Source organism: Catharus ustulatus, chromosome 32 (genome assembly GCF_009819885.2).
Source record: "Catharus ustulatus isolate bCatUst1 chromosome 32, bCatUst1.pri.v2, whole genome shotgun sequence".
Taxonomy (NCBI): Eukaryota; Metazoa; Chordata; class Aves; order Passeriformes; family Turdidae; genus Catharus; species Catharus ustulatus.
Window position 1 is genome coordinate 2,371,088 of NC_046252.1, and position 25,035 is coordinate 2,396,122.

The following is a 25,035-nucleotide window of genomic DNA, read 5'->3' on the forward strand; positions in this document are numbered from 1 at the left end:
CCCCGCCCAGTGTCCCCACCCGTGTCCTGTCCCCCCAGTGTCCCCACCCGTGTCCTGTCCCCCCGGTGTCCCCACCCGTGTCCTGTCCCCCCAGTGTCCCCACCCGTGTCCTGTCCCCCCGGTGTCCCCACCCCTGTCCAGCCCCCACCCGTGTCCAGCCCCTCCCAGTGTCCCCACCCGTGTCCAGCCCCGCCCAGCGTCCCCACCCGTGTCCAGCCCCAGTGTCCCCACCCCTGTCCTGTCCCCTCCCAGTGTCCCCACCCGTGTCCAGCCCCAGTGTCCCCACCCCTGTCCTGTCCCCCCGGTGTCCCCACCCGTGTCCAGCCCCAGTGTACCCACCCGTGTCCAGTCCCGCCAGTGTCCCCCCAGTGTCCACTCATACATGTTCTACCCGTGTCCCCCCAGTGTCCCTTCAGTGTTCACCACGGGTGTCTCCACCCCTGTCCAGCTCCTCTCAGTGTTCCCTCAGTGTCCACTCCTACATGTTCTACCTGTGTCCCCCCAGCACTCCTGGTGTCCCCACCCCTGTCCAGCCCCCACCCGTGTCCAGCCCCGCCCAGTGTCCCCACCCGTGTCCAGCCCCAGTGTCCCCACCCCTGTCCTGTCCCCTCAGTGTCCCCACCCCTGTCCTGTCCCCCCGGTGTCCCCACCCGCGTCCAGCCCCAGTGTCCCCAGCCCTGTCCAGCCCCGGTGTCCCCACCCGTGTCCAGCCCCAGTGTCCCCACCCCTGTCCTGTCCCCTCAGTGTCCCCACCCCTGTCCTGTCCCCCCGGTGTCCCCACCCGCGTCCAGCCCCAGTGTCCCCAGCCCTGTCCAGCCCCGGTGTCCCCACCCGTGTCCAGCCCCAGTGTCCCCAACCCTGTCCTGTCCCCTCGGTGTCCCCACCCGTGTCCAGTCCCGCCAGTGTCCCCACCCGTGTCCTGTCCCCCCGGTGTCCCCACCCGTGTCCTGTCCCCCCGGTGTCCCCAGCCCTGTCCTGTCCCCTCGGTGTCCCCACCCGTGTCCAGCCCCAGTGTCCCCACCCGTGTCCTGTCCCCCCAGTGGCCCCAGCCCTGTCCTGTCCCCCCGGTGTCCCCACCCGTGTCCAGCCCCAGTGTCCCCACCCCTGTCCTGTCCCCTCGGTGTCCCCACCCCTGTCCAGCTCCCCTCAGTGTCCCCACCCGTGTCCAGCCCCAGTGTCCCCTCAGTGTCCCCCCAGTGACCTCTCAGTGTCCCCACCCCTGTCCAGCCCCCCCAGTGTCCCCCCAATGTCCAGGCCCAGTGTCCCCCCAGTGTCCCCTCCCCCTGTCCAGCTCCCCCAGTGCCCAGCCCCACGAGTCCCACCCCTGTCCCCTCAGTGTCCCCCCAGTGTCCCCACCCCTGTCCAGCCCCACTCGCCCCTGCCCCGTCCCTGCGGCGACAATCCCGCAGGATCCCGACCCCCCCAAACCCCCGGGTGTCCCCAAACCCTCGGGGTGTCCCCAAATCCCCGGGTGTCCCCAAACCCTCGGGGTGTCCCCAACCCCTCGGGGTGCCCCCAACCCCCGGGTGTCCCCTCCCCGTGGGGTGTCCCCCCAAACCCCCGGGTGTCCCCAACCCCTCGGGGTGTCCCCAAACCCCCCGGGTGTCCCCAACTCCCGGGTGTCCCCAACCCCTGGGTGTCCCCAAACCCCCGGGGTGTCCCCAACCCCCCGGGTGTCCCCAAACCCTGTGGGTGTCCCCAACCCCCGGGTGACCCCAACCCCTCGGTGTCCCCTCCCCGCGGGGCGGGAGCGGCTCGGGGAGGAGTCTCGGGGGGGTGGGGGAGGGCGAGGGCGGCCTCGCCTTCCTGCTCGAGGAAGTTTGGGGTGAGAAATTCCCTCTTGCCCCGCTTTTCCCCCAAAAGCGGCGAGCCCGGAGCGCCGCCCCCGCACGCTGAGGTAGGAGCGGGGCCCGGAGGTGACAGCGGGGACAGGCGGGGACAGCGGTGACACAGCGGGACCCCGCGCCGGGCGCTCCCGGCTCTCGCTCGGCTCCGGAATGGGGAGAAAAGCGGGGAAATCGGGCAAAGGCTGAGCGGGGGCTGCTCCTTCCCCCGGGGGCTGCTCCTTCCCCCCGGGGGCTGCTCCTTCCCCCGGGGCTGCCCCAGCCCGGCCCCCGGCGCTGCTGCGGCCAAAAAAGGGATTTGGGGAGCCGGGGGAGCGGCCCCGAGCGGGGCTGGCGTTGGTGGCTCTGCCGGAGCTCAGCGGTTCCTGCCGGGCTTTGGGCTCCTTTTCCGGGGTTCGCTCCCCAGCACCGGGGCACGAGCGGCGGCTGAGGCCCAGCCCGAGCCCCGCGGCACCTGCCAAAGCTCCCGGCACCCGAACCGGGGTGAAAAGAGGCGATTTCTGTCCCTTCACCCCAAAAACCTGCCTGGGGAGGGGCGGGGGGAGCTGGTCCTGTCAGGGAGGGGGGCACAGGGCACTGGGAGGGGAGGGGGGGGTTGTGCTCCCTCTCCCTCACCCCCATTTTGGGGCTGATTTGTGCATTTTTGGGGCACGATCCCCGAGTTTTGGGGCGTCCCTGCCCCTCCACCCCGGGGCTGTGACAGAAACCCGCCCTGGTTTGGGGGGGCTGCGCTGTCCCCACCCCTGTCCCGGCTCTGTCACTCCTTGGTGGCTCTCTCAGTGCTTAATTAACATGCCTGGTGCTTAATTGAGCACCCCAGCGCTGCAGGAGCTCCCCGGGGCTCGGAAAGGCCGTTGGGGTTGGGCCCGCGGCCGCGCCTCAACCTGCAGGACCAGTTCGGGGCTCTTTCCCCTCGATTCCGCGGCCCCGGGGCTGCCCAGGGCCGGACGTGTCGGGATTTGACTCTGCCAGGGCACTGCGAGGTGAACCCGGGCACTGGGACCTCTGCCAGCTTCCCTGCCCCTGAAATTCCCACTTTGTACCCCAAAAGTTCCTCTGAGCTGGTACAGGCAGGGCTCTAAATCCAGGGGGAAATCCCCAATTCTCCCCCAAATCCCCATCCCTTCCAGAAACCCCAAATTGCCTCCCAAGACCTCAAATCCCCCCCAGACCCCCATCCCCGTGCAGGACACATCTCAACCCCATTTCCCCCCCATAAAAACCCCAAATTCCCCCCCAGACCACATCCCTGTGCAGGACACATCTCAACCCCATTTCCCCCCAAAAAACCCCCAAATTCCCCCCAGACCCCCATCCCTGTGCAGGACACATCTCAACCTCATTTCTCCCCAAATCCCGAGCTCATTTCAACCTCATTTCCCCCCCAAAAAACCCCAAATTTCCCCCCAGACCCCATCCCCGTGCAGGACACGCATCTCAACCCCATTTCTCCCCAAATTCCGAACTCATTTTCCCCATTTCCTCCCCCAAAAAAGCTCCAAGTCCCCCCTAAAAACCCCAAATCCCATCCCCATGCAGAACATCCATCCCACCCCTGTTCCTCCCCAAACCCTGAGCACATTTTCTCTGTTTCCCCTCAAAATCCTCCCCCAAATTCTCGGTCTCACCCCCATAACCCCAAGCACATTTTCTCAATTTTCCCCCTAAATTCCCAAATTCCCGGTCTCACCCTGTTCCTCCCCAAACCCTGAGCACATTTTCCCTGTTTTCCCTCAATTTTCCCCCCCAAATTCCCAAATTCTCGGTCTCACCCCTGTCACCTTGAGCGCGTTTTCTCCATTTCCCCTCAATTTCCCCCCAAATTCCCGGTCTCACCCCTGTTCCTCCCCAAACCCTGAGCACATTTTCCCTGTTTCCCCTCAATTTTCCCCCCAAATTCCCAGTCTCACCCCATAACCCGAGCACGTTTTCTCTGTTTTCCCCCCAAATTCCCGGTCTCACCCCGTTCCTCCCCTCCCCGTCCCCGTTCCCCGCAGGATGGCGGAGCCGCCGGTGGTGCCGGTGTTCTGCACCGGCGTCTCGGCGCAGGTTCGGCACCAGCGAGCCAAGGAGCTGGGGCTGGGCCAGCACCACAACGCCGTGCGCTACCTGGGCCAGGATTTCCAGCAGCTGCTCCAGGAGTGCCGGCGCTCCGGGACCCTGTTCCGGGACCCCGCCTTCCCCCCGGCCGCCGCCTCGCTGGGGTTCCGCGAGCTCGGCCCCGGCTCCTCCAAAACGCGCGGAGTGGAGTGGAAGAGACCCACGGTGAGCACGGATCTGGCCCCGGCCTCGCTCGTTGGGCACGTCCCGAATGGGGGAACGTCACAAACGGGGGAACGTCCTGAGTGGGGGAACATCCTGAATGGGGAAATGTCCCAAACAGGGGAATGTCCTGAACGGGGGAACGTCCCAAACGCGGGAATGTCCTGAACGGGGGAACATCCCAAACGGGGGAATCTCCCGGACCGGGGAACGTCCTGAACTTGGGAATGTCCTGAACGGGGGAATGTCCTGAACAGGGGAATGTCCCGAACGGGGGAACGTCCCGAACCAGGGAATGTCCCGAATGAGGGAATGTCCTGAACTTGGGAATGTCCTGAATGGGGGAATGTCCCGAACGGGGGAATCTCCCGAACGGGGGAACGTCCTGAACAGGGGAATGTCCTGAACCAGGGAACATCCCAAAGTGGGGAACGTCCCGAACGGGGGAATGTCCTAAACGAGGGAACATCCTGAACGGGGGAATGTCCTGAACCAGGGAACGTCCCAAACAAGGGAACATCCGGAATGGGGGAATGTCCTGAACAGGGGAACGTCCCGAACAGGGGAACATCCTGAACTTGGGAATGTCCTGAAGGGGGGAACATCCCGAATGAGGGAATGTCCTGAACGGGGAAACGTCCTGAATGGGGGAACGTCCCCAATGAGGGAACGTCCTGAATGGGGAAATGTCCCGAACGGGGGAATATCCCAAAGTGGGGAACGTCCCAAACGGGGGAACGTCCCGAACCAGGGAATGTCCCGAATGAGGGAACGTCCTGAACTTGGGAATGTCCTGAACGGGGGAACGTCCCGAATGGGGGAACGTCCTGAATGGGGGAATCTCCTGAACGGGGAAACGTCCTGAATGAGGGAACATCCCGAATAGGGGAAACGTTCTGAATGGGGGAACGTCCCAAACGAGGGAACATCCCCAATGGGGGAACGTCCTGAATGGGGGAACGTCCCAAATGAGGGAACGTCCCCAATGGGGGAACGTCCTGAACGGGGAAATGTCCCAAACGGGGGAACGTCCTGAAGTGGGGAACGTCCCGAACGGGGGAATGTCCCGAATGGGGGAATGTCCCCAACAGGGGAACATCCCGAACGGAGGAACGTCCTGAATTGGGGAACGTCCCAAACGGGGGAACGTCCCGAATGAGGGAACGTCCTGAATTGGGGAACGTCCCCAACAGGGGAATGTCCCGAACGGGGGAACGTCCTGAACTCTGGGTTTGCCACAGGAGCTGTGCCCGCGGCCGCAGTTCATCGTGGACGGAGCCACACGCACCGACATCTGCCAGGGAGCGCTGGGTGAGGCTGCGGCCGCGCTGGGCGGGTCTGGGGATGGTCCTGGGGATGGTTCTGGGGATGGTCCTGGGGATGGTTCTGGGGATGGTTCTGAGGATGGTTCTGGGGATGGTCCTGGGGATGGTCCTGGGGATGGTTCTGGGGATGGTCCTGGGGATGGTTCTGGGGATGGTTCTGGGGATGGTCCTGGCCCCAATTTGGGTTTGGTGCCTCCCAGGTGACTGCTGGCTGCTGGCGGCCATCGCGTCGCTGACGCTCAACGAGACGCTGCTGCACCGCGTGGTGCCGCACGGGCAGAGCTTCCAGCAGGGCTACGCCGGCATCTTCCACTTCCAGGTCAGCGAACGCGGCCTGGGGCCGCGCTCTGCGGTGCCAATCCCCGATTTTGGGGTTCCACAATCACCCCAGGGGCTGCCCTGTGCCCTCTGCAGCACCAATCCCCATTTTTGGAGCTCCCTCACCACCTCGGGCCTCCTCTTGTCCCTCTGAGAGATTCCCGCCCCATTTTGGGGCTTTCTGCACCTTTTTGTGCCTCCCCTTGACCATTTTCAGGAGATCTCTCATGGCTTTGGGGCTCCATTCTGCAATTTGGGGGTGATCCCCTCCCCAGCATTTTAAGGATTTGCCCCCAATTTTGGGAGGGTCTCCCCATATTTTGGGCCCTTTCCCATCCCGATTCCTCACGTCCCCCTCCCACTGTGGCGACTCCACTTCCCTGCTGCTTTGTGTGACCCCAAACCAGGCGTTTCTCCCCCAAAATCTCCTCCCCTGGCTGACCCAGGGGGTTCCTCCTCCTCCTCCTCCCCCAGATCTGGCAGTTTGGCGAGTGGCTGGACGTGGTGGTGGACGATTTCCTGCCCACCAAGGACGGGAAGCTGCTCTTTGTGCACTCGGCCGAGGGCTCCGAGTTCTGGAGCGCGCTGCTGGAAAAGGCCTACGCCAAGTACGGCCCCTCCCCGCTCCCCGAGCCCGTTCTGGGGGGCAGAACCCCCCAAAAAACCCCCCAAAAACCCCCAGGGTGAACGGCTGCTACGAGGCGCTGTCGGGCGGCAGCACCTCCGAGGGCTTCGAGGATTTCACGGGCGGCGTCACCGAGTGGTTCGACCTGCGCCGGCCGCCGGCCGACCTGTACCAGATCATCCTGAAGGCGCTGGAGCGCGGCTCCCTGCTGGGCTGCTCCATCGACGTGAGTGAGCCCCGCGGGTCCGGGGAGGCACCGGGGCCGGTCCCGTCCCTCGCTGACGCCGCGGCGGCTCCGTGCAGATAACCAGCGCCTTCGACATGGAGGCGGTCACCTTCAAGAAGCTGGTGAAGGGCCACGCCTACTCGGTGACCGGCGCCAAGCAGGTGAGGGTGGCGCCGGTTTTGGGGGGAAATCGGTGGATTTGGGGTCGCGCGGCCCTGACGGCGCCGCCCGCAGATCCCGTACCGAGGGCAGGCCCTGGAGCTGATCCGGATGCGCAATCCCTGGGGAGAGGTGGAGTGGACGGGAGCCTGGAGCGACGGGTGAGGCTTCGTTAGCGCCGGGCTCGTTAGTGCTGACGACGTGGCCCCGCTGACCCCGCTGTGTGACCCTGCTGTCCCCACAGCTCGGCCGAGTGGCACGCGGTGGAGCCGGCGCTGCGCCAGCAGCTCATGGTCAAGATGGAGGACGGGGAATTCTGGTAGGGAAAGCTCAACACAAACCCCCTTTCCCGACCGTTCCACACCCAGAAACCAGAACAAACTCTTCCTGCAGGATGTCCTTCCGGGATTTCCTGCGGGAATTCACCCGCCTGGAGATCTGCAACCTGACCCCGGACGCGCTGCAGTCCCGCAAGTTCCGCAAGTGGAACACGCGGCTCTACGACGGCACGTGGCGGCGCGGCAGCACCGCCGGCGGCTGCCGCAACTACCCCGGTACGAGCCGGGCTGGCCCCGGGCCCGCCGGGCCCTGCGCCCGCTGAGCCCCCTCTGCCCCCTCCGCAGCCACGTTCTGGATCAACCCCCAGTTCAAGATCCAGCTGGAGGAGGTGGACGACGACCGGGACGAGGACGGCGGGCGCGAGCCCGGCTGCAGCTTCCTGCTGGCGCTGATGCAGAAGCACCGGCGCCGCGAGCGCCGCTACGGCAAGGACATGGAGACCATCGGGTTCGCCGTCTACGAGGTAGTGGGGGCAGCTGGGGTCAAACACCATTGACTGGGGTCAAGCACCACTGACTGGGGTCAGCTGGGATTGACTGGGGGCAGCTGGGGTCAAGCACCACTGACTGGGGTCAACTGGGATTGACTGGGGTCAGCTGGGATTGACTGGAGTCAGCTGGGATTGAGTGGGGGCAGCTGGGATTGACTGGGGTCAGCTGGGATTGACTGGAGTCAGCTGGGGTCAAGCACCATTGACTGGGATCAGCTGGGATTGACTGGGGTCAGCTGGGGTCAAGTACCATTGACTGGGATCAGCTGGGATTGACTGGGGTCAGCTGGGATTGACCGGGGTCAACTGGGATTGACTGGGGGCAGCTGGGATTCACTGGGGTCAGCTGGGTCCTGCACCACTGATGGGGGTCAGCTGGGATTGACTGGGGTCAGCTGGGGTCAGCTGGGATTGACTGGGGTCAGCTGGGGTCAACCAGCACCAGCTGGCTCAACTGGTGCCAATTGGCATCACCTAGGGTCAGTTAGGGTTAACTGGCATTAACTGGGACCAGTTTGGGTTCAGTGGCATTAACTGGGCTCACCCAGGGCCAGCTGGGCTCAGTCAGGGCCAACCGGTGTCACCGGGTGCCATCACCCAGGGCCAGCTGGTGTCACCAGGTGCCATCACCCAGTCCCAACCCATGTCCCCATTTCCCCGCAGGTCCCTCCCGAGGTGGGTACCCGGCGCTGGTGGGGGCCGGCCGCCCCGGGGCCGTTTTTGTGGCCGTTTTTGTGGCCGTTTTTGTGGCCATTTCTGGAGCCGTTCCGGAGCATTTCCCCAACCCCTGCAGTACGTGGGGCGGTCGGGCGTGCACCTGAAGCGCGAGTTCTTCCTGGCCAACGCGTCGCGCGCGCGCTCCGAGCAGTTCATCAACCTGCGCGAGGTGAGCACGCGCTTCCGCCTGCCGCCCGGCGAGTACATCGTGGTGCCCTCCACCTTCGAGCCCAACAAGGAGGGCGACTTCGTGCTCCGCGTCTTCTCGGAGAAGAAAGCCGGCACCGAGTAAGCGTCGGCCGGGCGGCGCCGGCAGCGAGGCCGCGCCCCGCGCTCACGCCGCTGCTCTGCCCGCAGGGAGATGGACGACAAGATCCAGGCCACGCTGCCGGACGAGGTCGGTGGGGCCGGCGGGGTGGGGCTCTGTGCTGCTGGGGTGGGGCCGTTACCAAAACGGGCGATTTTCACCCCAGAAAGTGCTGTCGGAGGGGGAGATCGATGAGAACTTCAAGCAGCTCTTCAGGCAGCTGGCGGGGCCGGTGAGGGGACGGCGGGGACGGTGACAGCGGTGATGGTGGCGGTGACGGCTGGCCACGACATCAGTGTTTGGTGGTGACATCGCTGACAGCAGGCTGATGGTGGTGACGTCATTGGTTGGCAATGATGTCATTGTTGGTGATGATGTCATTGTTGGTGATGATGTCATTGGTTGGCCATTACGTAACTGGTTGGGAGTGATGTCATTGGTTGGCTGTGACGTCATCATTTGGCTGTGATATTGGGTGGCAGTGATGTCATTGGTTGTCAATGACATCATTTGTTGGCCATGAGGTCGTTGGTTGGCTGTGACATCATTGGTTGGCCGTGACGTCATTGTTTGCCGATTACATCATTGGTTGCTGATGATGTCATTGGTTGCCGATGACATCATTGTTTGCCGGTGATGTCACTGCCCGGCAGTGACACCGGGGCCACCCCGTGTCCCCTCCCCAGGACCTGGAGATCAGCGTCACCGAGCTCCAGACCATCCTCAACCGCATCATCGCCAAACGTGAGTCGGGGCTGGCTCTGGGGAATTCCACCCCAATTAACTCCAGCCCCTCGTTAATTACAGTAATTTCACGATTATAAGTCGCACCATTTTGACTAAAATTTTGGTCTGAACCCAAAGTGCGGCTTATAATCAGGTGTGGCTTATGTATGGATAAAGGATGAAAAGTTGTGGGCACCGAGAAGTGCGGCTTATACTCAGTGCGGCTTATAATCGTGAAATTACTGTAACTCCAGCCCCTCGTTAATTAACTCCAGCCCCTCGTTAATTACCCCCAGCCCCTCGTTAATTAATTAACCAAAATTCCCAATTGCAGACAAAGACCTGCGCACCAAGGGCTTCAGCACCGAGTCCTGCCGGAGCATGGTGAACCTGATGGACGTATCCTGTGCCGTGGGCTGGGGGTTTGGGGACCCCCGATCCCCCCTTTCCTGAACCCCCCTGGGCTGGGCTGGGGGGTTTGGGGACCCCCTGATCCCCCCTTTCCTTAACCCCCCTCCCTCAGAAAGATGGGAACGGGAAACTGGGGCTGGTGGAGTTCAACGTGCTCTGGAACCGGATCCGCAATTACCTGGTGGGGCTGGGGTCCCGCCCGGCTTCTGGGGGGATTTTGGGGTCTCTGTCATGGGTGACCCCCATTTTTAGGGGGGATTTTGGGGTCTGTCTCCTCATAGGAGATGCCCTCTCTGCTGTTTCCCCACCTCTTTTGGGGTGCAGTGAGGGAGGGGGGTGTGGGGTGAAGATTTTGGGGGTCTCTCCTCATGGGTGACACCTCCTTTTTGAGGGAGTTTTGGGGGTACACTGGGGATGTTTTGGGGGTCTCACCCCTGTTCTTTTAGGGGTGATTTTGGGGTACACTGGGAGTGTTTTGGGGCTTTCACCCCCGTTCTTTTGGGGGGGATTTTGGGGGTACACTGGGAGTGTTTTGGGGGTCTCACCCCCGTTCTTTTGGGGGTCTGTTCCTGCCAGAGCATTTTCCGCAAGTTCGACCTGGACAAGTCGGGCTCCATCAGCGCCTACGAGCTGCGCCTGGCGCTGGAGGCTGCAGGTGACCCCCAGGGACCCCTCCCCTGCTCTGGGTGACCCCAGGGACCCCTCCCCAGCCCCAGGGACCCCCAGATGACCCCCACTGCCCCCTGTCCCAGGGTACCGGCTGAACAAGAGGCTGCACGAGCTGCTCATTACGCGCTACGCTGAGCCCGACCTGGCCCTGGACTTCGACAACTTCGTCTGCTGCCTCGTGCGCCTGGAGACCATGTTCAGTGAGCAGCGACCCCAAACCGCCCCGAGGGATCCCTCCCTCCTCATCCCAAGGGATCCTTCCCTCCTGATGCCAAAGGATCCCTCCCAGAGAATCCCGATCCCAAATGATCCCAGACAATCCCAGTCCTTCCCTCCTACCCCAATCCTGCCCATCCCAGCCACGCTTTCACCTCAGAACCTGAACATTCCCCAAAGTCCCCTCACCTTTTCCTCCCCTCAGGGTTTTTCCAAGCCATGGACGTGGATCAGGACGGCGTTGTCACCTTCGACCTGCTGCAGGTACCGCTGTGGGGAAGCCTTCATCCTCCTCCTCGTCCTCCTCCTCATCTTCCTCTTCCTTGTCTTCCTCCTCCTCTTCTTCTTCCTCCTTGTCTTCTTCTTCTTCCTCCTCCTCCTCCTCTTCTTCCTCCTCCTTGTCTTCTTCTTCCTCCTCCTCCTCATTTTCCTCCTCCTCCTCATCCTCCTCCTCCTCTTCTCATCTTCCTCCTCCTCCTTTTTCTCCTCCTCCTCTCCCTCCTTTTCTGGCTCTTCCCACCCTTCCTTCACCCTCTCCTCCTGCCCTTCCTCCCTCCCTCACCCTCCTCCTCCTCCGCAGTGGCTCCAGCTCACCATGTTCGCCTGACCGAACTCTCCAAGTGCCTTCCAGGACCCCGCGCTGGTTTCTTTTTTCTCTTTTTTTGGCTTTTCTCAGCAGGACAGGCTGGATGGGGGGGGCTGGGGTCACACAGGACCCCCCCGAGCTTTGCCAAAGCCCCCCCCGTCCCTCCCCCGCCTCACGCTCGGCCCTTTTGGGGCAAATCCTCCGGATTTTGGTGCCTCTCGTGCTGACGGAGACCCGGCCGTCACTCCTCGCTTCAGGGATCTGCTGCCCCCGGGTGCCATAAAGGCGTTTTTTATTGTATAAATTAAAAGTGATATAAAAACCAAAGAAAAAAAAAGATCCTATTTAAGTCAAAACTCCTTTTTCTGTCAGTTCTTTCTCCCCTTCAAGGCGGGGGGGTGAGGGGATCTTGGGTGATGCAAAATAACAAGTTTAGGGGTTGTCTTGGGGTTGTAGATCAGAGATTTGGGTTTGTCCCCTTTAGGCCCGGTTCGCCCCCTCAGACCCGGTTTGTCCCCTTTAGGCCCGGTTTGTTCCCTCAGGCCCGGTTCGGCCCCTCAGGCCCGGTTCGGCCCCTCAGGCCCGGTTCAGTCCCTCAGACCCGGTTTGTCCCCTCAGGCCTGGTTCGGCCCCCTCAGACCCGGTTCGGCCCCTCAGGCCCGGTTCGGTCCCTCAGACCCGGTTTGTCCCCTCAGGCCCAGTTTGTCCCCTCAGGCCCGGTTTGTCCCCTCAGGCCCGGTTCGGCCCCCTCAGACCCGGTTCGGTCCCTCAGACCCGGTTTGTCCCCTCAGGCCCGGTTCGGCCCCCTCAGGCCTGGTTCGGCCCCCTCAGGCCTGGTTCGGCCCCCTCAGACCCGGTTCGGCCCCCTCAGACCCGGTTTGTTCCCTCAGACCCAGTTTGTCCTCTTTAGGCCCGGTTTGTCCCCTCAGGCCCGGTTCGGCCCCTCAGGCCCGGTTCGGTCCCCCAGGCCCGGTTTGTCCCCTCAGGCCCTGTTCGGCCCCCTCAGGCCCGGTTTGTTCCCTCAGGCCCGGTTTGTCCCCTCAGGCCCGGTTCAGCATCCTCAGACCCGGTGCGGTCCCTCAGGCCCGGTTTGTCCCCTTCAGGCCCAGTTTGTCCCCTTCAGGCCCAGTTTGTCCCCTCAGACCCGGTTTGTCCCCTTCAGGCCCAGTTTGTCCCCTTCAGGCCCAGTTTGTCCCCTTTAGGCCCGGTTTGTCCCCTCAGGCCCGGCTCGGTCCCTCAGACCCGGTTTGTCCCCTCGGCTCCGGGCCGGGTCCCTCAGACCCGGTTCGTCCCCTCAGGCCCGGTTTGTTCCCTCAGGCCCGGTTCGGTCCCTCAGGCCCAGTTCGGTCCCTCAGGCCCGGTTTGTCCCTTCAGGCCCAGTTCAGCACCCTCAGAACCGGTTCAGTCCCTCAGGCCCAGTTTGTCCCCTCAGACCCAGTTTGTCCCCTCAGGCCCGGTTCGGCCCCTCAGGCCCGGTTCGGTCCCCCAGGCCCGGTTTGTCCCCTCAGGCCCTGTTCTGTTCCCTCAGGCCCGGTTTGTCCCCTCAGGCCCGGTTTGGCCCCTCAGGCCCGGTTTGTCCCTTCAGGCCCGGTTCAGCATCCTCAGACCCGGTGCGGTCCCTCAGGCCCAGTTTGTCCCCTTCAGGCCCAGTTTGTCCCCTTTAGGCCCGGTTTGTCCCCTCAGGCCCGGTTCGGTCCCCCAGGCCCGGTTTGTCCCCTCAGGCCCGGTTCGGTCCCTCAGACCCGGTTTGTCCCCTCAGGCCCAGTTTGTCCCCTCAGGCCCGGTTCGGCCCCTCAGGCCCGGTTCGGTCCCCCAGGCCCGGTTTGTCCCCTCAGGCCCTGTTCGGCCCCCTCAGGCCCGGTTTGTTCCCTCAGGCCCGGTTTGTCCCCTCAGGCCCGGTTCAGCATCCTCAGACCCGGTGCGGTCCCTCAGGCCCGGTTTGTCCCCTTCAGGCCCAGTTTGTCCCCTTCAGGTCCAGTTTGTCTCCTCAGACCCAGTTTGTCCCCTTTAGGCCCGGTTTGTCCCCTCAGGCCCGGTTCGGCCCCTCAGAGCCGCCTCAGCTCCACCCCCTCAGCGCTCTGAGGGCGCCAATTTTCCCGCCCTTTTTTCCTCCCGCCCTTTTCCCCGCCCACCCCTGATGGGCGGAGCTTGGAGCGCTCCTGTTCCGCCCCTTCCCCGCCCATCGCGCTCCCATTGGTCCGCTGTATCTAAATCTGCATAGCCCCGCCTCTTTCCAGCATTCACCACGCCTCTTCTCCTTATACGGCTTGGCCACGCCCCCTCCCTCACGGCGCGGCGCCCGCGCGGTTCGAGCGCGGCCATGGCGGAGCCGGGGACGGAGCCGGAGCGGGGCCGGGAGCCGGTGACGGCCGAGGCCGTGCTGAGGGAGCTGCGCCTCTTCGAGCTGCGCTGCCAGGGCGAGGAAGTGCCCGACAAGCGTGAGGGCTCCGGGGGGCGAGGCCTGGAGGGGGAGAGGGGAGGGCTGGGGGAGGAGGAAGAGGGTTTGGGGGGCTGGGGAGGTGTCAGAGGAGCTGTGAGGGGAATATTTGGGGTCTGGGTGAATCATGAGGGGATGTGAGGGGAATATTTGGGGTCTGAGGGTGTCAGAGGAGCTGTGAAGGGGAATATTTGGTTTATGGGGGGCTGTCAGGGGAATATTTGGGGTCTGGGGGTGTCATGAAGGGCTGTGAGAGGGATATTTGGTTTATGGGGGTGTCATGGGGGGATGTGAGCGGGATATTTGGGGTCTGGGTGAATCATGAGGGGCTGTGAGGGGAATATTTGGTTCATATGGGCCAGGATTTTGGGAGCTGTCAGGTTTTGGGAGGCACAAAGCATTGAGGGGGTGATTGGGGGGTACCCAAGGGTTTGAGGGGGGGTCAGGGTGGGATTTGGGACCCCCCCGAGCCCCCTTTTCCCCACAGTGGTGGAGCTGTGCCTGAGCCACGGGCTGGGCCCGGTGGCCTTGGCCAACGAGCTGCTGGCCTTCGTCACCAGCAAGGACCTGGAGCCCCAGCTCACCCCCGAGGGCCTGGACGCCTTCGAGCACGAGGTGGGGATCCCCCCTTCCCCCCTGCACCCCAAAAAGCTGCGGGGAGCCCTCGCTCACCCCCCGCCCTGCCCGCCCAGGTGCTGGCCAAGCGCGGCCGGCGCGGCCGGGACGAGCGCCGGGGGCTCCCCCACGACATCCACTCGCTGCAGGAGCTGTATCCCCACATCCCGGGGGGCTTGGGGGGCTCTGCTGGGGAATGGGGGCCGTGAGCTGGCTCAGATCCCCGGCAGAGCCCAGGGAGGGGGGCAGGGGTTGGGTTTGGGGGGGTTTCACCCCAAAGATGAGCGGTGCTGCCCTTAACCAGCGCCAGGCTCAGCGAGGAGCAGGAGGACGAGCTGCTGGACGCCTACGCCACCCCATCCAAGGTGAGCACGGCCCCAGATCCGCGGGCTTTGCCCTCAGAGCAGCCTGGAAACGTCTTTATTTCTGTGCTGCTCCCTGCAGGGCTCCCAGAAACGCAGCAATTCCACCCCAGAGACGCCCCGGCCCAAGCGGGCGCCGTCCTCCCGCAGCCCCTACGGGCTCTTCTCCCCGGGCAGCTTCTCCCCGAGGTGGGTCAGGGCTCCTGGGGCCTTCCTGGAATCACAGCCCCCTTTATTGTCCCTTCTCCATTTTTCCCCTCTTTTTTTTCCTTCAAATACACCGTTACAAAACCCAGGTGGAGCATTTTAGAAGCTCTGTAAACCTGGGGGGAATTGTTCAAACCCCACTGAACTCCTTGGAATCACAAATCTCTAAATCTACAAACACTTTGTCACATTTAAAGCCCCACGAACCAGCACAAACCATTGAACTCTGAAGGCAATCCATCCCTTTGAGCTCCATTTATCTTGTTCTAACAACAAAAAGGAGACCCCAAACCCCACAGAGTTTTTGGCCCTGACCCCCCCTTGGTTTCCTTGTCCCCACAGTGTCACCCCCTCCCAGAAATACTCGTCCCGGGGGGGCCGGGGCGAGGTCGTGGCCTCGTTTGGCTCCGAGCCGGGCCCGGCCTGGCGCGGCCGCGGCGGCTGCAGCGTGCGAGTGTTCGGCAACGGCCTCGGCAAACCCTACAAGTTCATGTTCCAGAAAGCGCTGGACGTGCGGGAAGGTCTGGGGGGGACACGGGGGGACAGCGGGGATGGGGACAGCAGGGGACAGCAGGGATGGGGACAGGGGGGTTGGGAACACCAGGGATAGGAGCAGGGGAGGTTTGGGGACACCAGGGATGGCGGCAGCAGGGATGGGGACGGGGGTGGGGGCACTGGGGTTGAGGTCAGGACTGTTGGTGACACTGGGTCAGGGTGACACTGGGTCGGGGCTGTTGGTGACACTGGGTCAGGGTGACACTGGGTCAGGGTCAGGGGGATTTGGTGACACTAGGTCAGGGCTGTTGGTGACACTGGGTGGGGTCAGGGCTGTTGGTGACACTGGGTCGGGGCTGTTGGTGACACTGGGTCAGGGTCAGGGGGGTTTGGTGACACTGGGGTCAGGGCTGTTGGTGACACTGGGTCAGGGCTGTTTGGTCACACTGGGTCAGGGCTGTTGGTGACACTGGGGGTGGTCAGGGCTGTTGGTGACACTGGGTCAGGGTGACACTGGGTCAGGGCTGTTGGTGACACTGGCTCAGGGTGACACTGGCTCAGGGGGTCAGGGTGACACTGGGTCAGGGTGACACTGGGTCAGGGCTGTTGGTGACACTGGGTCAGGGCTGTTTGGTGACACTGGGTCAGGGCTGTTGGTGACACTGGGGGTGGTCAGGGCTGTTGGTGACACTGGGTCAGGGGGGTTTGGTGACACTGGGTCAGGGTGACACTGGGTCAGGGTGACACTGGGTCAGGGCTGTTGGTGACACTGGGGGGGTCAGGGCTGTTTGGTGACACTGGGTCAGGGGGGTTTGGTGACACTGGGTCAGGGTGACACTGGGTCAGGGTGACACTGAGTCAGAGCTGTTTAGTGACACTGGGTCAGGGGGATTTGGTGACACTGGCGGGCTCAGGGCTGTTTGGTGACACTGGGTCAGGGCTCTTGGTGACACTGGGGGGGTCAGGGCTGTTTGGTGACACTGGGTCAGGGCTGTTGGTGACACTGGGTCAGGGCTGTTGGTGACACCGAGCCAGGGCTGTTGGTGGCACTGGGTCAGGGTGACACTGGCTCAGGGTGACACTGGGTCAGGGGGTCAGGGTGACACTGGATCAGGGCTGTTTGGTGACACTGGATCAGGGCTGTTGGTGACACTGGGTCAGGGGGTCAGGGTGACACTGGATCAGGGCTGTTTGGTGACACTGGGTCAGGGTCAGGGCTGTTTGGTGACACTGGGTCAGGGCTGTTGGTGACACTGAGCCCCCCCAGTCCTCGCCAGCCGTGTGGAGGAGCTCGGGGAGGTTCTGCGCCGGCACCACGGCCTGGACGGCTTCAGCTCCACCGCGCTGCCAGCCCAGGTGAGAGCCGGCCCAGCCCCTGCTGGGGGAGCCCCTGTGGTGTGGGGACAATCCCCTCATCCTGGGGACAATCCCCTCATCCTGGGGACAATCCCCCTTGTTCTGGGGACAATCCCCTCGTCCTGGGGACAATCCCCTCATCCTGGGGTCAGTCCCCTCATCGTGGGGTCAATCCCCCTTGTTTTGGGGACAATCCCCTCATCCTGGGGACAATCCCCTTGTTTTGGGGTCAGTCCCCTCATCCTGGGGACAATCCCCTTATCTTGGGGACAATCCTCCTTGTTCTGGGGTCAGTCCCCTCATCGTGGGGACAATCCCTTCATCCTGGGGACAATCCCCCTTGTTCTGGGGTCAGTCCCTTTATCCTGGGGACAATCCCCTCATCCTGGGGACAATCCCCTCATCCTGGGGTCAGTCCCCTCATCCTGGGGACAATCCCCTCATCCTGGGGTCAGTCCCCTCATCCTGGGGACAATCCCCTTATCTTGGGGACAATCCTCCTTGTTCTGGGGTCAGTCCCCTCATCCTGGGGACAATCCCCCTTGTTTTGGGGTCAATCCCCCCATCTTGGGGTCAATCCCCCTTGTTTTGGGTTAAACCTCCCCTGTATTTTTGGGGTGACCCTGTTTTTGGTTAAACCCCTCCTGTGTTTTTGGGGTGACCCTGTGTTTGGGGTAACCACCGTGTTTTTGGGTAACCCTTGTGTTTTTGGGTGAATCCCCCCCTGTGTTTTGGGGTTAAACCCCCCTGTGTGTTTGGGGTGACCCCATTTTGGGTTAACCCCTGTGTTTTTGGGTAACCCCTGTGTTTTGGTGACCCCATTTTGGGTTAACCCCAGTGTTTTTGGGTAACCCCTGTGTTTTGGTGACCCCATTTTGGGTTAACCCTGTGTTTTGGGTAACCCCTGTGTTTTGGTGACCCCATTTTGGGTTAACCCTGTGGTTTTGGGTAACCCCTGTGTTTTTTGGGTAACCCCTGTGTTTTGGTGACCCCATTTTGGGTTAACCCCTGTGTTTTTGGGTAACCCCTGTGTTTTGGTGACCCCATTTTGGGTTAACCCCTGTGTTTTGGTTAACCCCTGTGTTTTGGTGACCCCATCTGTCCCCAGGAGCCGGTGACAGTGCTGGGTCACATCGGCTGCGATGGCAACGGGCGCCTGAACCCGCAGTCCGTGCTGCTGCTGGGGGACCGAGAGCACTCGGGGGGAGCCCCTGTGCCCCTGGACCTGTCAGAGCTGCAGGAATATTCCCTGTTCCCAGGGCAGGTCAGGCCTTCCTTCCCCCCAGTTCCTGTCCCTTCTGGAATATTCCCTGTTCCCAGGGCAGGTCAGACCCTCCCCAATTCCTGTCCTTCTGGAATATTCCCTGTTCCCAGGGCAGGTCAGGCCTTCCCCAATTCCTGCCCCTTCTGGAATATTCCCTGTTCCCAGGGCAGGTCAGGCCTTCCTTCCCCCCAATTCCTGTCCCTTCTGGAATATTCCCTGTTCCCAGGGCAGGTCAGACCCTCCCCAATTCCTGTCCTTTCTGGAATATTCCCTGTTCCCAGGGCAGGTCAGGCCTTCCCCAATTCCTGCCCCTTCTGGAATATTCCCTGTTCCCAGGGCAGGTCAGGCCTGGGGACCCTCCCCAATTCCTGCCCCTTCCACCCCAATTTCTGGCCCCTTTCCCCCATTCTCATCTTTTTTCCCCCCAATTCCATCTCCTCTCCCCAATTCCCACTCTTTTTTCCCCCTACTCCCACCCATTTTTCCTGATTTCCCCCCCATTTTTCCCAATTTCCCCCCATTTTTCTCAATTTCCCCCCATGTTTCCCAATTTCTCCCCATGTTTCCCAATTTCTCCCCCATTTTTCCCAATTCCCCCCCATTTTTTCCCAATTTCCCCCCATTTTTCTCAATTTCCCCCCATGTTTCCCAATTTCTCCCCATGTTTCCCAATTTCTCCCCCATTTTTCCCAATTCCCCCCCATTTTTTCCCAATTTCCCCCCATTTTTTCCCAATTTCCCCCCATTTTTTCCCAATTTCCCCCATTTTTTCCCAATTTCCCCCAATTTTTCCCAATTTCCCCCATTTTTCCCCCCATTCCCCCCCATTTTTCCCAATTTCCCACTCATTTTTCCCAATTTCTCCCCATTTTTCCCAAATTTCCCCCCATTTTTCCCATTTCCCCACTCCCAGGTGCTGGCTGTGGAAGGCACCAACAGCACGGGCAGGAGGTTGGTGGTGTCCAGGCTCTACGAGGTGAGGCTGCCCCAGGGGGTTTGGGGGAATTTTTGGGGAGGTTTTGGGGTTTTTTGGGGTTTTTTTGGGGAGGTTTTTGGGTTTTTTGGGGCATTTGGAGACGTCCCCAACGTTCCCACAGGGGGTCCCGCTGCCCTTCCACAGCCCCACGGAGCCCATGGCAGGTGAGCCCTGGGGCCTGTCCCCAAAATCCATTTCTGTCCCCAAAATCCATTTCTGTCCCCAGATCTCATTTCTGTTCCCAAATCCCCATTTATCCCCCCCAAGTCCCATTTTCCACCCCCAAATCCCCCATTTCTTTTCCCAAATCCCATTTTTTTCCCATTTTTCCCCCCCAAATCCCCATTCCCCCTGTCCCAAATCCCCATTTCTGTCCCCAGATCCCAAATTTTTCCCCCCTCAAATCCCATTTCCCCCCCAAATTCCCATTTTCCCCCCTAAATCCTGTTTTTTCCCCCCCAAATCCCCATTTTTCCCCTCCCAAATCCCATTTCTGTCCCCAAATCCCCATTTTTCCCCTCAAATCCCTATTTCCCCCCCCAAATCCCCATTTCTTTCCCCAAATCCCATTTCCCCCCCCCCAAAATCCCCATTATTTCCCCCCTAAATCCCCATTTTTTATCCTCAAATCCCATTTTCCCCCCCCAATCCCCATTTCCATCCCCAAATCCCATTTCTGTCCCCATTTTTTCCCCCAAACCCCATTTTTTTATCCCCAAATCCCCATTTTTTATCCCCAAATCCCCATTTTTCCCCCCAAATCCCATTTTTTCCCATTTTCCCCCCCATTTTTCCCCCAGAGCAGAGGATGGTGCTGGTGGCCTGTGGTCCCTTCACGCCCTCAGACGGCGTCGCCTTCGAGCCCCTGAGCGACCTCCTGGAGCTGGTGGGGCGGGAGCGGCCGGACGTGCTGCTGCTGGTGGGTGTGAGCCCCAATCAACCACCTGGGGCTCATTAATCAGTGAATTAATTAATTGTGTCAGCAGCAGCCCCACCCTGCAGCCTCCAGACCCTTCCAGCTCCGCGTGGAAATGGAATTCTGAGCCTCCAAATCCCCATTTCTTACCCTAAAAACCCCCAAAATCTCCATTTTTAACTCTAAAAATGCCCAAAATCCTCATTTTTCACTCTAAAAATCTCCAAAATCCTCATTTTTCACTCTAAAAATCTCCAAAATCCTGATTTTTCACTCGAAAAACCCCCAAAATCCTCATTTTTCACCCTGAGAATCCCCAAAAAAAAACCCAAAATCCCCATTTCTCACCCTAAAAACCCCCTGAATCCCCATTTCTTACCCTAAAAGCCCCCAAAATCCCCATTTTTCACCCTGAGAACCCCCAAAATCCCCATTTCTCACATTAAAAAATCTCCAGAATCCCCATTTTTCACTCCAGAAACCCCCAAAATCCTCATTTTTCACCCTGAGAATCCCCCCCAAAAACCCCAATTCCCCATTTTTCACTCTAAAAACCCCCAAAATCCCCATTTTTCACTCTAAGAGTCCCCAAAATCCCCATTTCTCACATTAAAAATCCCCAAAATCCCCGTTTCTCACCCCAAGAACCCCCAAAATCCCCATTTGTCACATTAAAAACCCCCAAAATCCCCATTTCTCACCCCAAATCGACAGAAAATCTCCATTTTTAGATCCCTTGGAGCTCAGCTCTGATTCCCTGCCTGCATCCATTGCAGCAATTCCCCTTTTTCCTCTCATTTTGCCCTGAAATTTTGGGGCTTGGTGGGGGTAAAACTGGAGTTAATTAATGAGAATTATTACCAATAATTCAACCTGAGGCTTTGGGGGGTGATTTAAGATTTATTTTTTGTGTTTTTTCCCCTTTTTTGTGCAGTTTGGGCCCTTCCTGGACGCCAAGCACGAGCAGGTGGAGGTGAGGAGGGGTCCCCCCAAAACCCCCTCGGGTTTGGGGCAGCCCCAAATCCCCAAATCTTTGTGGAATTGTCCCAATGCTGCTGATTCCCCCAAAGCAGAGCTGCCAGCTGCCAGGCTCCTTCTCAGACGTGTTCAGGCTGTGCCTCAGGACCATCGTGGAGGGCACCCGCAGGTGGGGCAGCCCCAGCCCCCCTTCCCTTCCCTTCCCTTCCCTTCCCTTCCCTTCCCTTCCCGGGGTGGGGATTGCCCCAAATCCTCACTTTTCACCCCAAAATTCTCTCTTTGTCCCCAGTGCTGGCTGCCAGCTGGTGCTGGTTCCCTCCCTCAGGGATGTGTGCCACGATTTCGTGTACCCACAGCCTCCCTTCCCCTGCCAGGACCTGCCCAAGGAGGACAGAGCGGTACCAGCCCCAAAATTCTCCTTTCTCACCCCAAAAATGAATTCCCAGGAGATTCCCCCCTCCCTCCCCAGCTGGGATTTGGGCTGAAATCTGAAATCTCCCTTTTCTGGGATTTCCTCTGCAGCTCCAGGGGCACAGAGGGTTTGGGGTTTGGCTCTGGAGCTGCCAAGGCTCCCCAGGCCCATTTTTGGGGTCAGTTCCCCCCAGTTTGGGATTTTCCATCCCTGGGGTGGAGCTGCTGCTCCTGCAGGAATCCGGGAATTCTGGGGGAGGGTCTGGGGGAGGGTCTGGGGAAGGGTCTGGGGTTTGGGGGCTCAGGGTGGGGTTTTGGGGGTTCAGGGTGGGGTTTTGGGGGATTTGGGGCAGATTTGGGGCACTCTGGGCGGGTTTGGGGCATTTCAGGGGGTTTTGGGTGTTCTGGGGGTCCCCAGGGTGTTCTGGGTGTGCCTCCCATGGCTGTGTGTCTGTCCCTGTGTCCATCCCTGTGTCTGTGTGTCCATCCCTGTGTCCGTGTGTCCATCCCTGTCCATCTGTCCATCCCCATGGCTGTGTGTCTGTCCTTGTGTCTGTGTGTCTGTCCCTGTCTGTGTGTCCATTCCCATGGCTGTGTGTCTGTCCCTGTGTCCATCCCTGTGTCTGTGTGTCCATCCCTGTGTCCCCATGTCCATGTGTCCCTGTCCCCGTGTCCCTGTCCCTCTGTCCATCCCTGTCCCTGTATCCATGTGTCCATCCCTGTGTCCCTCTGTCCATCCCTGTCCCTCTGTCCCTGTGTCCATCCCTGTCCCCGTGTCCATCCCTCTGTCCCCATGTCCCTGTCCATCCCTGTGTCCGTCCCTGTCCCTCTGTCCATCCCTGTCCCCGTGTCCATCCCTGTGTCCCCATGTCCATCCCTGTCCGTGTCCCTGTCCCCCTGTCCCTGTGTCCATCCCTATGTCCATGTGTCCATGTCCATCCCCATGGCTGTGTGTCTATCCCTGTGTTCCCCTGTCCCCATGTCCCTCTGTCCCTGTCCCTCTGTCCCTGTGTCCATCCCTCTGTCCCTGTGTCCATCCCTGTCCCTCTGTCCATCCCTGTCCGTGTCCCCAGCGGGTGCTGCTGGTGTCCGAGCCCTGCACCCTGGACATCGACGGCGTCGTGTTCGGCCTGAGCTCCACGGACCTGCTGCTGCACCTGGGGGCTGAGGAGATCAGCAGGTGCCTCTGACATTTCCCTTTGCACCTTTTCCTCATTTATTGAACATTTCCCTTTTGTTTGACTCCCCCCTTTTCTTTAATCTCCTTTTTTTTGGTGTTTCCCCTTTTTTCTTTCCCTTTTCTCCTCTGCCTTTTCTCTCCCTTCCCCCCAAATCCCCTCTTTTCCTTGCCCATTTTCCCCTTTCCCCCCAAATCCCCTCTTTTCCTTGCCCATTTTCCCTTTCCCCCCATCCCTTTTTTCCCATTTTCTCCCTTTTCTCACCCATTTCTCTCCCCCAGCTCCTCCGGGATCAGCGATCGCTTCACGCGGATCCTGCGGCACGTGCTGACCCAGCGCAGGTGGGGCCACAAACCCCCAGAACTCCTCACTGCCCCAAAAACTCCCCCAAAAACTGCCCCAAAAACTCCTCCAAAAACTCCTCATTGCCCCAAAAACTCCTCCAAAAACTCCTCATCCCCCCAAAAAAACTCCTCATTGCCCCCCAAAACCCCTCACTGCCCCAAAAACTGCCCAAAAACTCCTCCAAAAACTCCCCAAAAAACTCCTCCAGAAACCCCTCACTGCCCCCCAAAAACTCACCCAAAAACTCCTCACTGCTCCAAAAACTCACTCAAAAATCCCTCATTGCCCCAAAAACTCCTCACTGCCCCCAAAAACTGCCCCAAAAACTGCCCCAAAAACTGCCCCAAAAACCCCTCACTGCCCCCCAAAAACTGCCCCAAAAACTCCTCATTGCCCCAAAAACTCCTCACTGCCCCCCAAAACCCCTCACTGCCCCCCAAAAACTCCCCCAAAAACTCCTCACTGCCCCCAAAAACCCGTCATTTCCCCCCCAAAACTCCCTTTTTTTTTCCCCCTGTTTCCCCCCCCGCAGTTTCTACCCCCTGTACCCGCCCTCCGAGGAGCTGAACGTGGATCTGGAGGCGCTGGCGGCGTTCGCGGCGCTGCCGGTGACACCCGACGTGCTGGTGACACCCTCGGAGCTGCGGTTCTTCATCAAGGTGGGACAGGGGACAGGGCTGGGGACAGGGAGGAGAACACAAATCATCCCAGGGTGGGGACAGGGATGGGACAGGGGGGGACAGGATGGGGACAGCAGGGACAGGGTGGGGACAGGGGAGAGGACAGGGTGGGGACACAAATCATCCCAAACCCAGGGGCACAAGGAGGGGACACAAATCATCCCAGGGTGGGGGACAGGGCGGGGACAAAGAGGGGACAGGGGGGACAGGAATGGGGGACACAAATCATCCCAAACCAGGGGGGACAGGGATGGGGACAGGGAGGGGACAGGGGGGACAGGAATGGAGGACACAAATCATCCCAGAGTGGGGACAGGGCTGGGGACAAGGATGGGGACAGGACTGGGGACAGGGAGGGGACAGGGTGGGGACGGGGAGGGGACACAAACCATCCCAGGGTGGGGACAGGGTGGGGGACAGGGTGGGGACACAAATCATCCCAAAACTGGGGGGGACAGGGCTGGGGACAAGGATGGGGACAGGGAGGGGACAAGGAGGGGACAGGGGGGACAGGGCTGGGGACACAAATCATCCCAGGGTGGGGACAGGGAGGGGACAGAGTGGGGACAGGGGGTACAGGGCTGGGGACAGGGAGGGGACAGGGTGGGGGACAGGGATGGGAGCAGGGAGGGGACAGAGTGGGGACACAAATCATCCCAAATTGGGGGGTTTTGGGGTCTGGAAGGGCTGGCACTGCTGGATTTTGGGGACTGGAAGGGCTGTGGGATCCTAAATCCTCTGTACCCAGCGGTTTTTGGGCTCTGGCTGGGCTGGCACCGGTGGCTTTGGGCTCTGGCTGGGCTGTGGCTCCCAGCCCTGCTGCAGCCATGGATTTCTGGGTTTGGGACACACCTGTCCCCTGTCCCTGTCCCCTGTCCCTGTCCCTGCAGGACGTCCTGGGCTGTGTCTGCATCAACCCCGGGCGCTTGACCAAGGGCCGGACCGGGGGCACCTACGGGAGGCTGCTGCTGAGGAGGGACAGGGCAGGGGACAGGGCTGGGGACAACGGGGACAGGGCTGGGGACAGCGCTGGGGACACTCCTGGGGACACTCCCAGGGACACCCCCCGGAGCAGCCCCTGTGTGGCCGCCCAGGTCGTGAGGATTTGAACTCCCAGCTCTGCCCGAGCCCCACCCACGGCTGCAGGACCAGGAAATGGGATCAAAGTCCAGGAATTTGGGTGAAAGTCCTGAAATTGGGGTTCAGACTCCAGGAATTGGCGTTGAAACTCCTGAAATATGGGTGAAATTGAAATTCAGGTTCAGACTCTGGAATTCGGATTCAAACTCCAAGAATTCAAGTTCAAACTCCTGGAATTTGGTTGAAAATTCCTGGAATTGGGGTTCAAACTGAAATCCAGGTTCAGACTCCTGGAATTTGGGTTCAAACTCCTGAAATTTGGGTTGAAACTCCTGAAATTGGGTTGAATCTCCTGAAATTTGGGTAAAAGCTGAAATTCAGGTTCAAAGTCCAGGAATTCAAATGCAAATTCCTGGAATTTGGTTGAAAATTCCTGGAATTTGGGTTCAGACTCCAGGATTTTGAGTTCAAGCTCCAGGATTTTGAGTTCAAGCTCCAGGAATTCAGGTTCAAAC

General features: G+C 60.6%; 2 protein-coding genes across 3 annotated transcripts; both read left to right on the top strand.

Moving 5' to 3' along the window:
* The first annotated feature begins 1,780 nt into the window (after positions 1-1,780).
* On the top strand, positions 1,781-11,545 carry CAPN1 (calpain 1). Its single transcript, XM_033083566.2, has 22 exons — positions 1,781-1,897; positions 3,842-4,109; positions 5,348-5,417; positions 5,632-5,750; positions 6,224-6,357; positions 6,432-6,600; positions 6,678-6,761; positions 6,835-6,920; positions 7,004-7,078; positions 7,153-7,313; positions 7,383-7,561; positions 8,252-8,263; positions 8,382-8,593; positions 8,663-8,702; positions 8,779-8,844; positions 9,299-9,356; positions 9,673-9,737; positions 9,862-9,930; positions 10,326-10,404; positions 10,502-10,618; positions 10,840-10,898; positions 11,215-11,545. The coding sequence occupies exons 2-22, from the start codon at positions 3,843-3,845 to the stop codon at positions 11,239-11,241; spliced, it is 2,148 nt and encodes a 715-aa protein (XP_032939457.1). The 5' UTR covers positions 1,781-1,897; position 3,842; the 3' UTR covers positions 11,242-11,545.
* Positions 11,546-13,526: 1,981 nt separating this feature from the next.
* POLA2 (DNA polymerase alpha 2, accessory subunit) lies at positions 13,527-24,973 on the top strand. 2 transcript variants are annotated; one of them, XM_033083574.1, is made up of 18 exons: positions 13,527-13,658; positions 14,145-14,272; positions 14,350-14,426; positions 14,583-14,637; positions 14,717-14,823; positions 15,184-15,362; positions 16,604-16,692; positions 17,801-17,956; positions 18,870-18,932; positions 19,054-19,096; positions 19,733-19,851; positions 20,783-20,821; positions 20,919-20,995; positions 21,116-21,224; positions 22,311-22,417; positions 22,697-22,756; positions 23,293-23,419; positions 24,331-24,973. In XM_033083574.1, exons 1-18 carry the CDS (start codon positions 13,541-13,543, stop codon positions 24,547-24,549), a joined length of 1,872 nt encoding a protein of 623 aa, XP_032939465.1. In that variant the 5' UTR covers positions 13,527-13,540; the 3' UTR covers positions 24,550-24,973. The 2 variants fall into 2 exon arrangements, with proteins under 2 accessions (XP_032939465.1, XP_032939466.1); XM_033083575.1 differs by having other exon boundaries at positions 20,922-20,995.
* Positions 24,974-25,035: the final 62 nt, after the last annotated feature.

Coding starts and splice junctions, on each gene's coding strand:
- CAPN1 (XM_033083566.2), top strand. CDS start 3,843: ATGGCGGAGCCGCCGGTGGTGCCGGTGTTCTGCACCGGCGTCTCGGCG. Junction 5,751..6,223: donor CCGGCATCTTCCACTTCCAG/GTCAGCGAACGC, acceptor CTCCTCCCCCAG/ATCTGGCAGTTTGGCGAGTG. Junction 6,601..6,677: donor TGCTGGGCTGCTCCATCGAC/GTGAGTGAGCCC, acceptor GGCTCCGTGCAG/ATAACCAGCGCCTTCGACAT.
- POLA2 (XM_033083574.1), top strand. CDS start 13,541: ATGGCGGAGCCGGGGACGGAGCCGGAGCGGGGCCGGGAGCCGGTGACG. Junction 14,824..15,183: donor CCGGGCAGCTTCTCCCCGAG/GTGGGTCAGGGC, acceptor TTGTCCCCACAG/TGTCACCCCCTCCCAGAAAT. Junction 22,418..22,696: donor GGGGCTGAGGAGATCAGCAG/GTGCCTCTGACA, acceptor TCTCTCCCCCAG/CTCCTCCGGGATCAGCGATC.